Here is a 15,288-nt window from a genome sequence, read left to right as displayed (position 1 = left end):
CTGAAAACACTCCGGGTCAAACAGCCCAGGATCTTCAGCAGATAAAGGAACAGATAAAACGAAGGGATGGAGGGGGAGAAATTGCTGTATTAAAAGGCTTAAAAGACACAGCCAGTTTCTAAAAATGGGAAAGATTAAACTATCGTATTAAGAGACGATAAGACTCAAGTGATAAAACTGTAAAGACACTCAAGGAAGTCGAGCTACTGTTTGCTGGGAGATTGAGATTAGAACGTGAAGAAGCTTCCAGAGTGGCTGCCAAAGTTCTGTTTCTCAGCTTGGCTGAGTAACTTAACCTTATAATAACTCATTACTAAAACATCTATTTTGTGTGGTTTTCTGTATTTGTTTTATAATACCTCAAACTTTAAAAATTGAAAGACTTTACCATGCATATCATAAATAGAAGAAATCTGTAGAAAAAAATATATCTATAAAAAATAAAAGCAAACCAATGACCTAGAAACTGGTGTCTGCCAAAGCTCGGAACCTGAAGCCTGGTACTCACTCTGTGTTAAAAGGGAAATGTTAAAAAGATGGTACAGGTGTGCCGGCACCAAATGGAAACATTCCCCTTGAGGCACTCAAGAACTTAAAAGCGAACTAAAAGGTGAATGTAATCTAAAATCTATGCAGTGGCCAGGGGCACCTGGGTGGCTCAGGGGTTCAGCGCCTGCCTTTGGTGCAAGGCATGATCCCGGTCTGAGGATCGAGTCCAGCATCAGGCTCCCTACGAGGAGCCTCTTTCTCCCTTCTCCCTCTGTCTATCTCTCTGCCTCTTTCTGTGTGTCTGTCATAAATAAATAAAATCTTTAAAAAATAAAATAAAATCTATGCACTGGCCAAAGGCACCCTGCGCACCTAGGGCCATTTTTCACTGGGGTGCATGTGCTGTACTTTGGCAAACATCCTCAGCTCTTCTGCCTGCAGTGGAGTAAAGGATGTTCTAGGACCCTCATCACCCAGCAGACCCCAACAAGAGGCTGGTGGACCAAGTCCCTGCAGGTAATACTATAGTAATACTATACACACTTGCCTAAAATGTGCCCTCCCTTGTTGGCCTGCGGTAGGGAGGCTCTCTGGGAATTAGACTTTGACTCCACCAGAAAGTCATTTTACCACCTCAAGTGCAGACACCATAGTGGCAATGAGGGAGCAGTATGGGGACCCACTTGCTTCTCCGGATTCTGCTGTCATATCCCTTACTGTATTGTTTCGTGACTATCCCATGTCTGTTTCCTTTGCTCCAGGACCACAAACTTCACAAAAACAGGACCTAGCTTACTCAGCTCTATACCTAAACACTTGGTCAAAGCCAAGACTAATGCTGAATGTCTGTGAAATGAGTAACATCTACTGAGCATCGACCTGGCACCAAGCATGGTGTCAAATGCTTCTCATATATAAACTTATTTCCTCCTCACAGCAACCTTGGATGTAGCGACTTTTATCTCATCTCTTTTACAGATGAGCAAACTGAGGCTAGAGAGATTTTACAATCGGCTCAAGGCCACTCAATGGTAAATGACAGAGGCAGGATCTGAATCCAGGTCCCTCTGACCCCAAAAATGTATTAGGAGACTTCTGAGAACAGGGAAGGAGCCAAGTTCTAGCTCTGCCCTGTTCTGACAGGGCAGTTCTAAGCTTAATGTGTGGTCTGCACTGAGAAAATCCACCCTAAACCCAGCTTTGGATCTCTCCAGGCTGGGAGTGTGGAATCTAACTGAGCACAGGACTTGGTGATGTTGGAGGAGAGAGGAAGTCTCAAGCTTTAAATTAAATGCAATATACAAGAGTGTCCCATCTCACCTAGGAGGTGGGCTCTAAAATTAGCATGCATAGTGAGAGCTGCACAGAATCAGAATGATCTTAAAGAATCCCTAAAAGCATCTTTAAGTCACTGAGCCACTGACCCTCAGAAGCCACAAAGGCAAGAATGAGCTTTGTACCTCCTTGCATGTGGGTGCCGGCCACCCCCTCCTTAGGTATGAAGACCAGGGTCTAATTTGAACAGAGAAAATGTAAGAGGGTACTTAAAGGGATGGCTTTGCTCTGGCAGATAGAGTTGGAATCACAGTTAATAGCAGATAGTGCACAAACGTCCCCTCCTCTTCCTGGAAGCCATTGCTTGGTGCTTACAAACCCCTGCCTAGGGCACTGGGTGCCCCCTCCCTGGGGGTCCTCTGAAGGCTGTGTTCTCAGGAAACCCCTCCCTTAAGGAAGTCCACACAGCAGGTAGAATGTACCCGAGCATTGATCTGCAGGGTCTGGAGGACCGACTGTAACCATCTAAACAAATATCCTGTGGCCCTTCCCACTTGTTCCCATCTGTAAGCTCTGCTGTGATATCTCATATTGTGAGACCAAAAGTTCTCAGTTCCCGTCCCCAAGTCACCTCTGGCTGTCTGAGAAAGGCCCTGCTCTGTTGGTTATTAAATCAATCACCAGAGTTCCTTTATCTTCGTTGAAACAGCTTCTGCCTAGGGGAGAGCTTCTCAGTGGCAGCCTCAGAGCTTCTCAGCAGCCTCCCTGGGCATAACACCTTTCTGACTCTAGAATGAAAGAGTCCAGATGTCTCATTGGGGTGGGTGCTGCTGGGATGGCTTTGGTCAAAGCCCAGAAAGCCTTGGAGATGGATGGCCAGGCCCCTGGGTGAGTTACCATGGTCTGGAAGCAGGAATGGAGCTGGGTCAGGAAGGGTGGCTTCCCAGGCAGGGCGAGCACCCGTTTCTCCACCATCGTACATTCCACATCGTCATCCTGGATCACAACATCCTTCTTCAGGATCTTCACGGCATAGAGCTCATCTGTGCCTTTTCGCTCTGAGAGCATGACCTGGGAAAGAGAGTAAGCCCGTAAGGGTGGGGGCAAGCCATAGATCACTCCAATCCACTCCATGCTCTGCCCACATGTCCACTGTGGACACCAAATCAATGCATGACGTTTTCTATAGACCTCACACTTGGAATAGCTGAACCCAATCAGCAGGCGGTGTTCCAAGAGCAACAAATATTGATCCCTTTGGGCTATGCATCAATGCCCAATCAACAGGGCTAGAATATAAACCACATGAGGGAAAGTACCTTTGCTTGTGTTGTTCACTGGTGTTAACAGTGCCTGGTATGTAGTAGACATTTGATAAATATTTGTTGAATGAAGGAATGAGTGACTTCCTGATAAAACTGAATTTGGGCCACTTGTTCCTTTATTCACTCAATTATTTAATATTCATTAAGAGCCTCCTAAGCACTGGGAATAGAGCCGTAAGTAGGCAGGCATGTTCTCTGACCCTGCAGTCCAGAGGAAGAAAAGACTTCAGATGTTCATTACAGGGATGATTAGTGTACTATTTTAACATCCTCTCCTGTTATCCTGCGGCTTCTTTCCAGGCAGCTGTGGGCACCATCCCAGCATGCTGATCATTATTTTCACTGGTTGTGACTATGTCAGATGCAACAGTGGCCAGCGGGGACTATTCTCAAGAAGCCTTTTAGAAGAGGCACAGGACAGTACCACATTGCATGAGACCTGATCAGGCCTCAGGGGCTTCTGGGAAGGCTTCCTGGAGGAAGAAGCAATCAGAATGAAATAAGCATATATGTATAAGCATATATAAGCATATATTGCAAGCACCGCATCAGATACTTGGCAGGTGATTACATCAATCACCACTACACTTCTGAGCACTTCTGAGCACTTCCCAATGTGCCAGTCAAGTAGTGGTTTTATTTTTCATTTGTTATTTTTCAATACTTTGCATAAGAATCTGCAAGAAGGTAGGTACCATTTAAGAACCGTATCTTATAGGAAAGTGAGGCTCATGAGGGGTCAGAAGCCTGTCACACAGCAAATTCAGTTAGAGACAGGGACAGGATTTGAACTCTGGTCCAACTGATTCTAAGTCTCTGCCTTTAAACACTCTACTTGCCAGAGCTACAGAAAAAGTCCTCAAGGGGTTTAGGTGGTCAAACCAATAAAATGTTCATACCTGACTCAGCTGGAGAACCACAGAATGTAACAGAGCCCTAAGGCCAGAGAGAAGGATGCCTAGGAGGCTCTTCGAGGCAGGAGAGCAGCTTGGCACACTCCTTGAAGGTCTTATCCTAATGGTAAGAGTCTGACTGCATGGAAGCTTCCAGGCTGACCCCACTGGCTCACATAGAGACCCCATCTCCTGTCCGCACCATCTCCTTTCTCATCACAGCCACGGTGGCCATGGGCAATTCAGACCCAGGAATTTAGAGCACTTAGCAAGAAAGTTCCTGGAGCACACTTCCACTATCATAGGACAGTTCTCAACTTCTCCCCTCCAGCCTCACCACAGAAATAAGGGCTGCCAACCTGAGCGAATCCTACCTGCCAGGCATTTGCTCAGTCCCCAGGCAGATCCACCAGCCCATGCTGGGCTGTGTGTTGTCAGTGCATTTCCCACCTCCCCTGTTCTCTCTCAAGGGCTGTTTACCCTCCCCCAACCCTCACCAAGGCAGAAACTATAACCCTAGGAAGCCAGTGCTCTAAGATGCAGAGTCAGGTAGAGACAGGGGTGTTCTGCTCCCAGGTTCCAGAAAAGGCTGAGGATAGGGCAAGTGCAGGGAAGAGGCAGGGACACATGGGTAGAGGGGCTGAAGATGGAAAGAAGAGTCTTCAGCTAAGGAGACCCCGGAGTACAGTAGGAGGGGCTCAGTGCTGAGCCGGCTTCGAGCATGGACAGTCCCACTGTGACCCATCACCACTGGTGGTCACGGCATCATCCAAATAACAATCCTATTTGTAAACATCCCCTTCCCCAAAGCCCAAGACACAGGGGAGGGGCCCCCAGACATCCTGAATGTCGATGCAGTCATGATAGGACATCTTAGCCCCCTGCTTGGAGGAGGAGCAGGACAGATGGCTGGGAATTCCCCATGCACCAGGGGCAGGTGGGCATCCTACAACTGTTCCCATTATCTCCACTTTACAGATAAACTGAGGCCCAAAGAGATTACCCTGCTGGAGCTAACAACTGCTCCAAAATTGCAGCTCTGACCATGCTACTCAAATGCACACAATCCTTCAGGGACTCCCACAAGCCAGACAATTCCATGACTACATCCTCTTCTTCTTTTCATCTGAATATTCTAACCCCACAGTCTGCAATGTCCTTCTACAGTCTTTCACTGCCCAGAAAATCAAGGATTTACCTCCTTCTCTAACCCTCAGTGATGCACTTAGACCAAATGGATCTCTTTCTGCTCTGGGCACCAGGACTGCTTTGTATCTCTGTCAGTTGCTTTAACACAAGCTTCCCAAACTTCAATCAGTCATTCGTAGGCCTTTTTTTACATCTTTTCCTATCACCTAAACTGGTATTCGCTCAGTATTTTAAAAATCTAGTCACATTTTTACTGAACTAAATTTATCTGAAAAAGGAAACTTTGTATCACCACTATTAATGGCAAGCCAGTATCACTAGCCATAAATGGAAGATAAGCATAAAAATAAATAAAAGCAAGGCAGTGCTAGGATATTCTAGCCAGCTATTGCTAGCTGCTGACAGTTCCAAGCCAGCCTCTGTGTGTTCTTCTTGTTAAAGGAAAAAATGGTGTTAGCAAATGTTAGAGAACTATGCACGGCATATTGTCATCACGAGATTTTCTTGTTCAAGTAATTAGAAACGCTGAAAGAAAACATAAAGAGAGAATAACCTTATCATGATGTGATTTAATTTTATTTAGTACCACATCTATGTACCACCTAAAAACAATCTCAACCACTAAACTAAAGTCACGTGGTAAATAAATAATCAATTCTATGTCTTCACACCCTTTTTAAGTCAATCAACAGCGATGTGTAAAGACTCTGGTGCTTTGCCCTGTCCTAACCAACATGGGTAGAAGGAAGAATAAATCCATACCAGATAGCATCTCTCAACATCTTGTGAGTGGTATGCAAATGAGCCAAAGTCAGGAAATTTCTCCGTATTGGTTGGAAGAGAGTGGAAAGGACACGAATGGAACACTAGTGACAACTTAGATATAGAACTGAGTCAAATTCTAGAGCACAAGTCAGCACACTTTTCCTGTGAAGAGAAATATTGTAGGCTTTGCAGGGCAGTCTCTGTATCAACTACCCAACTCTACCATTGTAGTGGGAAAGCAGCCAGAGACAATACACAAATAAATTGGTACAGCTATGTCTCAATAAATTTCTTTGTAGGGGCGACAGGGTGGCTCAGTCGGTTGTCTGCCTCTTGATTTCGGCCCAGATCATGATTTTAGCGTCATGAGATAAAGTCCCACATCAGGCTCTCTGCTGGGCATGATGCCTGCTTAAGATTCTTTCTCTTTCTGCCCCTCCCTATTTGCTCACTCACTCTCTCTCAAAATTTTTTTTTGTATAAAACTAGGTGATGGCTAAATGTCTACTGAGAGACGAATGGATGAATGGATAAAGAAAATTGTATGCGTGTGTGTGTACACAGTGGAATATCACTCAGCCATAAAAAAATGAGATCTTGCCATGTGTGACAACATAGATGAACCTAGAGAGTATTGTTCTAAGCGAAATAAGTAAGACAAAGACAAATGCCATATGATTTCACTTATATAATGAATCTAAGAACCAAAACAAAGCAGAAGTACCCACAAATACAGAGAACAAATTGATGGGGAAGAGACTTCAGGATGGGCGAAACAGGTGAAGGGGATTAAGAGATACAAACTTCCAGTCACAAAATAAGTAAGTCATAGGGATGAAAAGTACAACATAGGGGATGTAGTCAACAATACTGTAATAACGTCGTTGTGGTGATGGATGGTAACATTGTGGTGAGCGGAGCATAATGCATACAATTGTCAAATCACTATGTTGTACACCGAAACTTTGTGCCATCTATACTTCGATATGAATGAACGAATGAATGAATGAATGGTGATGGGCTGGGCACCCGTTGTTTGCTAGAACATGCGTTTCAAGGAAGATCAGGAAAAATAAAAGTTCCTATATAATCACAGTGGCAGCAATTTAATTTGGAAGTGAATCCAAGCATGCTTTTCGGTTCTTCCAATTCTTTATTAGAACCTTCTGATTGGGCAGAGGACACACCTGGCCACAGCTGATTGGACCAGAGTAGCTGCTGACCTAAGCTGAGCCCATCAGATTCTCCCTCCAAAGAATTTGCAATAGGATATGGGCCATGTCAGCCCTGCTCCCTGAAGAGAGAAACACACAGATCTGCCTAGAGTGTGCTTTTCTACCACATGCAGGCAAAGAAGAAACTGATGTTGGGGGAAAAGAGCAGAGGTCTTCCTTTCCGGTTCCTGGTCCCAATTTCTCATGAGGCTTGGCTGTTTCCCATTGAAAATCTCCATATCCCTCCAATGAAGACATCATTTTTATTGATATTAGTTGAAGCAGATTTCTGTAACTTAGGGATCCTGTAAGACAAAATTATCATTGGGGTGGCTCAAATTCTTAATAAAAATTAAAATGTGGGGGCACCTGGGTGGCTTGGGTCATGATCCCAGGCTTCTGGGATCTACCTCCACATGGTGATCTCTGCTTAGCAGGAAGCTTGCTTTTCCCTCTCCCTCTGCCTGCTGCTCTGCCTACTTGTGCGTGTACTCTCTCTCTGTCAAATAATTAAATCTTTAAAATTTTTTAAAAAATAAAATTAAAATGTCAGGTAGCCAAATAGCAGCAGGTCAGTACACAACCGAAAACAAGGCAGGTTCCATTCTCGATAAGGATGGTGCCTCTTGCTCCTACTAGATCCCTTAAGAGTACTTGTTTATGATAGAGCTCCCAAACACCAGAAGCTCTGCACTGTGGCCTGGTATTTTAATTAGTGTCTCTCCTCCTTGTGATTCTAGTCGCTAAATCTGTTGATCTGTGGAACACCGAGGTACAATCAAAATCCATTCATTTAATATGGTGTTTAGGAGGTATCCATAGGTAAAATGGACTCTTTCTGTCTTGATTTTCCTAACACCTTCTCAGCAGTCATTAATGGGGGTAAGAATGAAACTTCTCTTTGTTTCATAATATTCTCATCAAGCTTTCCTTTTCAGTAAGAGCCTCTCTGGCCCCTCTTGGAGGCCTTTTTGAGAGCGTTTTCCCTCATGGCATGTGGTGCTTATAAAGATTTGATACTCCTCAGTCAAGAGGCAGAGTCTATGCCCTCTCACCTTGAACCTGGGCAGGTCTTTGCAACTGCCTCAATGAACAGATTATAGTAGAAGTAGCCCCCCATGTCTCTGAGGTCGTAGCTTCTCGGTTTCTCTTGGGACACCTGCCTTTGGAGCCCTGGCTCCACCATGCTGGTGAGGCCAAGGAATGGGACCACGTGGAATAGCCCTGGGACTACATGCCAACCAGCCACAGGTGCTCCAGCCTCAGCTGTCCCAGCTCCAGCAACCGCAAGAGAGACCCCAAACCACAGCCAACCAACCATCCAGCATTTCCAATTCCCAATCCCTCGCCCACAGAAACCATGAGAGATAATATACAGTTGGTGACGTTATAAACTTCTGAGTTTGGGGGATGATTTCTCATGCAGCAATAGATGACTGAAGATATTCACCCAAGTGCATTAACACAACCAGTGTTGCCAGTGTGGCCCCTGTTATCTTGGCTTGTTTAATAATCCTGGGGTTTGGTTGTGCATGCTCTTTCTCAATCAATTTTTTTTTAAAGGCTTCAATTAAGAGAAGCAACAGAGATGGAATTCATTCTGTCTTCCAAATGTGTCATCTTTCCCAGTCTTATCCAGGACTTGGAAGGCTGGCCAATTCATCCATTCATTCAGTAAACATTACATGTCTAGGATGTGCCAGGCACGGAGATGGGCACTTGGGATGCAGAGTGACAAGCTCACAAAGCCTGCCCCTCTGCACAAGTAATTACCAAATTCAGCTATGATTAGACACCAGCAAGAGAAGTGCACGGTGCTCCGTGAGTGTTTAAGTGGAGGACCTAACTGATCTTGTGGGTCAGTGAAAGATGCTCTGGGGAAGTGATGGCTAAGCAAGACCTCAAAGATCAACACTACTAGCCCGACATATTCCAGGAGGCATATTCCAGGCGGAGGGAAGAGAACTATGTTCCTTTAGGATTAAACTATCTGAATCCACAAACCTTGGCCTAGAATTACTGCAGGAAGTGAGCACTTGAGCTCTAGAACTCAGATTCTAGATTCTAATCCCCAACTGTCTGAGACAACAGCAAACAATTGTCTCTAGCAGAATCAGAGAGATCCAGCAAACAGAGCAGCACTGGTACCATCTGAGGAGACCAGCTAAACAAGAGGTGGTGATCAGAGGGGATGGCATAGGGTTTGTGCCAGAAGAATAAAGGTGATGCTGGAGGGAGGGCCAGCCCGGGAATGGGTGGGTCGTTTGTGGCTGGTAATGATAATCATTCCTTCTTCTTACTTACACTGCTCGGGATCCCATTTAATTTTCACATGAATGTGTAGTGGGTACTTCTACTATCCACACATCACAGACAAGGGCTTAGGAAGCGTGGTCACTTGTCCAAAGTCACTTTACCAGGAGGTGAAACTTCCTATGTCACCCATTTCCAAAACCCACACTCTTCACCATATTCTATCTGATTCTCTGGACCTCAAGTCCCAGTGCTCTGCTATGGTAATTTTTTTTATTTTTTATTTTTATTTTTTAGGAGAGAGAGGGAGGGATGGAAAGAATCTTAAGCATGCTCCACCGTCAGTACAGACCCCAACATAAGGCTCTATCTCATAACCTTGATATCATGACCTGAGCCGAAATCAAGAGTCGGACACTTAACTGACTGAGCCATTCAGGGGCCCCTGCTATCGGAAGTTATTTAAATTATTTATTAAATTACTACTGCCAGAGTGTTTCAAATTTGGCTCCAGATCCCAGCCCTGCTCTTCTCTTTCCTACCCACCCCACCTGCTGAGGCTTGGGACCTTACAGGCTAACCTGTGGGCACAGACAGAAGGGTCATTTCCTTTTTCCATTTCTTATACAACCACTAACAAACTATTCATTTACTCTGCAAGAGGGGCTTGGTGTGAGTTGGTGCCACAGCCCTGATTCCAGTTCATCCATGCACTATCTTTTTCAGGGATTCTGTGCCAGGCACAATGTTCGGGGATTCTGTGCCAGGTACAATGTTAAGCATGTGCCTGCAAACAGGACAGGCATGGCCTCACTTCTGAGCATGAAGCAGTTTTTGGCAATAGTAATTTAATAAATAATTTAAATAGTTTGCCATAGCAGGGGCTTCTGGGTGGTTCAGTCAGTTAAGTGTCCAACTCTTGATTTCGTCTCAGGTCATGATCTCAGGGTTGGGTGACCAGTAAAGTTCCGTCATGTTCTAAAATGTTCCTTTAAGTGCAAACGAGCGTTTGCTTTTCATTAATTGTCTCATGAAGTTTCTGGAATTTCCACTTCGGTTAATACCAACAGAGAGGGCGTGGGCTGTTTGTTCAGCTGTCCCTCCATCTCCAGGGTGAGGATTCCAAACAGATTGAAAGGATGTGTTGAAGTGACGCTCTTATCAAGCTCCAAGCCACATCTGTTACCCAAGAATCTTCTGGGAGAGATGTGATAAATAACAACGCTCCAGTGGCAGCAGAGAAAATGTGGGAAAGTAGCCCAGGGACTCCTGGCTGGAAAGTTTGTTGCACTGAACTTTACCGGTGAATCCAAATGGCAGAATGTGCCTGGAGGCTGTCCCCGTGGCCATGGGACACTGTTGCATAATGGTTAGGGCACAGAGCTTATTTATTTATTTTTTCTTTAAAGATTTTATTTATTTATTTGAGGGAAAAAGTGAGAGAGAGAGAGAGGAGTGGGGTGAGGGTCAGAGAGAGAAGCAGATCCCCCCCTGCTCGCACGACTCAATCTCAGGATCCCGGGATCATGAGCTGAGCCGAAGACAGATGCTTAACCGACTGAGCCACCCAGGCGTCCAGGGCAAGGAGTTTAGAGTCAGAGGACCTGGAAGCTGTTGGGGTGCCACTACACACTAGTCGCCTGACCCTGAGGAATTCACTGAACTCTTCCTCCTCTGGTAACATAGGGACAACAACAACACTTAGCTTTTGGTGGAAGTGGGGGATCTTTGTGGGATAAAGTGAGCAAAGTGTACACTTTAACTCAGCACCATGCTGGGCAAAGGACGAGCGCTTAATACCTGGTGACTATCCTAGTTTCCTGGGGCTGCCGTATCAAAGAACCAGAAACCGGCAGGCTTAACACAACAAGATTTTATTTTCTCATGGTTCTGGAGGCCAGAAGTCTAAAACCAAGGTATTGGCAGAGATGCTTCCTTCTAGAAGCTTCCTTCTAGGATCTCCCGGAGAATCTGCTCCTGCCTCTATCCTAGCATCCAGTGGTTGCCAATAATTCTTGGCTTACACATGTGTCCTCCCCAACCCCCGCCCCCCTCCGCCAAATCTGTCTGTTTTCATGTGGCATTCCTTCTCATGCCCCTTTGTCTATGTCCAGATTTGTTCTCCTTTAAGGATACCGGTCACTGAATGAGGGCTCACGGTAATGGAACTCGATTACACCTGCAAAGGCCCTATGTCCAAAAATGGTCACATTCACAGGGACTGCAGTTAGGACTTGAACATATATTCTGGGGGAAGACAATTCTACCCACTACAATAGTTATCATCAACTTCACCTTTTCGGAGAATGATCTGGGGCGGGGGCCTGGTTGTAATCTGTGTCCACCAGCACCAATGTCCAGTTCTTAACTGGCTAAGAGACTTGCCCTGTGGGAACTCTGGGTCCGTGTGCGGAGGGTAGGCAGAGTTAGGGACCAGAGACCCTGCTCCCCATTCCCCCAGCCTCAATGGACACCTGCCAAAAGTCCAAAGCCAAACTGAGCCTCTCAGTTACATCCCTCACTCAATGCATCAACAAGTTTTGTCAACTCTTCATTCAAAATGTATGCCCTATCCAACCTCCTTCCTGATCGAAGCCACCATGATTCTGAGCCTGGTCTCTTGCAATTGTCTTTTAATTATTCCTTGCCTCCTCACTACGTGTACCCAATCAACAAGTGCACTCTTCTCCACATTCCCCAACAAAGCTTTAAAACTCAAGTGAGGGCATCCCGGGTGGCTCAGTGGTTTGGCTTCACTTTCGGTCCCGAGGTGTGATCCTGGAAACCCGGGATCGAATCCTACATCAGGCTCCCTGCATGGAGCCTGCTTCTCTCTCTGCCTGTGTCTCTGCCTCTCTCTCTCTCTCTCTCTGCTGTCATGAATAAATAAATAAAAGCTTAAAAAAAAAACCTCAAGTGAGTCCATGTTCACTCCACCTTTCTAGGATCTTCCTCTCTTCCCACCGCACTTAGGACTCTCCCCCCAGATATGCCCAAGTTTGCTCCCTCATCTCCTTGCAGAGGTCCTCCCTGACCACCTCCTCTAAATTACAGCCCTGTTTGTCACCTCCATCTCCTTCTTCTACTTTGTTTTGCTTTCATAGCCCTCACCACACCTGACATTATAAGCAATATCTCTTTACCTTTCTCCCTCCCGAGATGTCAGTTCTATGGGAGCAGCTCTTTTGTTTGACTTCTTCACTGCTGTATTCCCAACATCTAGCACATAGTAGACACTCAAGGAATATTTGTTGGATAAACGAGTGAAAAAGCCTGTGTGGGGGGGAAAGGAGCTTTAAAAAAAGCCCTGGATCTGGGTCACTGATATCTCCAGTGACTTAGGTCTCAGCATTGTTTAGTTTGTATATGGCTATTTCCAACCCATATTTCACAAAGATCTTGAGGTAGCATTGAGATTATATAACATAAACAAGTGGATTTTATGTTATGTAAATTATACTTCAATAAAGGTGGTTAAAAATGATTATACACCATACAGTAGTGTGTGTGTATGTGTGTGTATTCTCTCTCTCTCTTTCTTCCTCCCTCAGCTTCCTGGAAGCCAAAGAAACCAGAGACACATGAAACATAACAGAAGTTCATATTTACTTTAAGGGAAATCATTTTTTGAAGAGAAAAATAAGCTTCCCCTAGAACTTAGGTTTGAAAGAAATGTCTTGCATGAATCTTAAACATGTAGTGCTATAGTGAATGATGTTCTTAACAACATCCCTACCGCAGGAGCGGTAGAGGAGGAGGAGGAGGAGGGGAAGGGGGAGGGGGAGGAGGAGGAGGAGGAGGAGGAGGAGGAGGAGGAGGAGGAGGAGGAAGAGAAATCAAGCATCTAGCATTGTCAGAACCTGCAAGCTCAGCTAACATGTTGGGATTGGGAAAAGATTCTAACTTGAACTCATATGGTACAATGAAAAGACAGAGAGAGAGAGAGAAATTTGGGCTCCCCCAAATCCAATCTGGTAGAAGAGGATCAGTAGGGTGCTTGAGCTGAGGTCGGAGTGGGACAGGGAGAGAGAAGCAAGCTAGAGCTAGATCAGGCCCACTGCAGACCCCCGGACTCCCCTCCATGCCCACCCCATGAGGGAACGGGCTTGTGCACAAGGCTGGAGGCAGGCATTGGGTGCTGGTCTGCTTCAAGGCATGCTTCCTCCTTTATTTTAGGGCTCCATCTTTTTGTGGGTTCCTGTCTCCTGTGGGTTGCACCCAGCCCTCTAGAGGCCAGCAGAGGGTATTTTGGATCAGCCCAGCTCTAAATTTTAAGGCAGATACTATGCCTCCCTTCCCCATCCTTTGCTAGGATTCGCCTTGTGTGCTTGCACTAAGCTCTTGTTTCTGCGGGCCACACATTAGAATTCCCTGCCGAGCTTTTAGAAGCTGATGCCTGGGCCACACTCCAGACCAATTAAATCAGAATCTTTTAAATACTGGGGGCCTTCTTGTGCCAGGCCTGATCTGCCCTGGGGAGGACATGGTGGTGACTTGGCAGGCCACTGGGACGGTGGTGTAATCAGGGGCTAGAGCACTGGGCAAACGCTGTCCCTCCGCTCTTCAAAGGGTGTTCACCCACTCAGGAGTAGGATTTGGAGAGAAATCTGGGTGCATCTGAGTTACGAAATGAAGGGTAGCTTCAGCATCCTCATCTTTACAACATGACAGGAATCCTGACAAGCTCTTAGAGGTAAGAATGAGATTGTGATACCAGCAGTCTGAAGAGCTAGAAGTTTGCATCTAATTAGAATTGTAAAATCACAGTGGTACAGGTTCAGCTCTGTAATCATGAATTCAAAGCCTGACTGTGTCATGCGCTTGCTGTGTGATGGTGGGCAAATTACCCAACCTCGCTGAGTCTCAGTTCCCTTAGCCATATAAGGGGCATAATGACAGCTCCTCCCTCACAGGGCTATTGTGAGAGCAAGTGAGAGAATGCAGGTAAAACTCAGGCTCCGCACACAACAAGCCACACAGCTAAGGGGAAAGCAGAGTCAGGGAGCATAAAAGGGATGGATGTTCCAACGCCCTCTGTGGGTACATATGGTGGCTCACTCTCACCTTCTTCAGAAGACACAAACAGAAAGGCTAAAAGTGAGCCAAAGCAATAGACCAAGATTTCTGCAAGATCTATTTCCCAGGAGATGCTATGCGAAGTTGGGAATAAAAGCAAGGTCTCACAGTCTTAGCCCTCTTCGGCCAGAGGTTAGAGGACCTTGCCTCGGTGAGCTGCATGCTCAGTGCAGACAGGGCTTCCCTGTGGAATCAGCAGACCATCTGACACCTTCTAAAATTCCAAATGGGGGAGGGATGATATACCTAGTTACTAAGCTCTTCCCACACTGTTTGGGCTGCAGACCTGCCAAAGCCCTCCCTCGGAGGGGGCCAGGAATAAAGAGGTGGCTCAAGGGACTCAACCCTTGGTAACTGTGGCCTGGAAGGGAGGGCGGATCCACCTTAACCCAGAAATCTTGTAGCATGCTGGATGTGAGGGTAAAACGTCGAAAAGAGTCCATGAATCCATGGGGCCACAACTATGACTCGATGGCATAAGGCCTGCAAAAGCTTATCCAACAGAAAGAACTGAAGGCACTGTGCTCACCACAGCTGATGAGCTGTGAGCCTTTGGGGGCTTTCCCAATGTGCAACTTTCACCAGATGCGAAGATGTCCTCACATGCTCTAGGTTATCTTGAAGGCCCCGATTTTGACTCTCCAAAGTGTACTCTTATCATTCAAACTTTGGATCAAATTTCCCAAGTGCACATGTGTCTGCCCAGACGTGTGTTTTAAGTTTTATTTTTGATGGTGGTCACCATAATCGAATATGAAGTCATGTGGTTTGGGGGAATCAAATGTCTTTGCCTCTAGCAGCAAACTGGAAGTTAACAGTCTAGAAATGATTTCTGGCAACTGGGGAGAC

General features: G+C 45.9%; 1 protein-coding gene across 2 annotated transcripts in view; it reads right to left on the bottom strand.

The window, feature by feature from the left end:
* Nucleotides 1-15,288, bottom strand: part of PRKCB (protein kinase C beta) — a 324,641-nt gene that overhangs the window by 60,507 nt on the left and 248,846 nt on the right. For both annotated transcript variants that reach the window (XM_072836199.1, XM_072836200.1), the window contains exon 10: nucleotides 2,662-2,835. In XM_072836199.1, coding sequence (XP_072692300.1) covers nucleotides 2,662-2,835 — 174 coding nt within the window. The remainder of the gene's footprint in view (nucleotides 1-2,661; nucleotides 2,836-15,288) is intronic.

Source organism: Canis lupus, chromosome 8, assembly GCF_048164855.1.
Source record: "Canis lupus baileyi chromosome 8, mCanLup2.hap1, whole genome shotgun sequence".
NCBI classification, from domain to species: Eukaryota; Metazoa; Chordata; class Mammalia; order Carnivora; family Canidae; genus Canis; species Canis lupus.
Note: the sequence above shows the minus strand (reverse complement) of the source record. Positions and strands in the feature narration are given on the sequence as shown.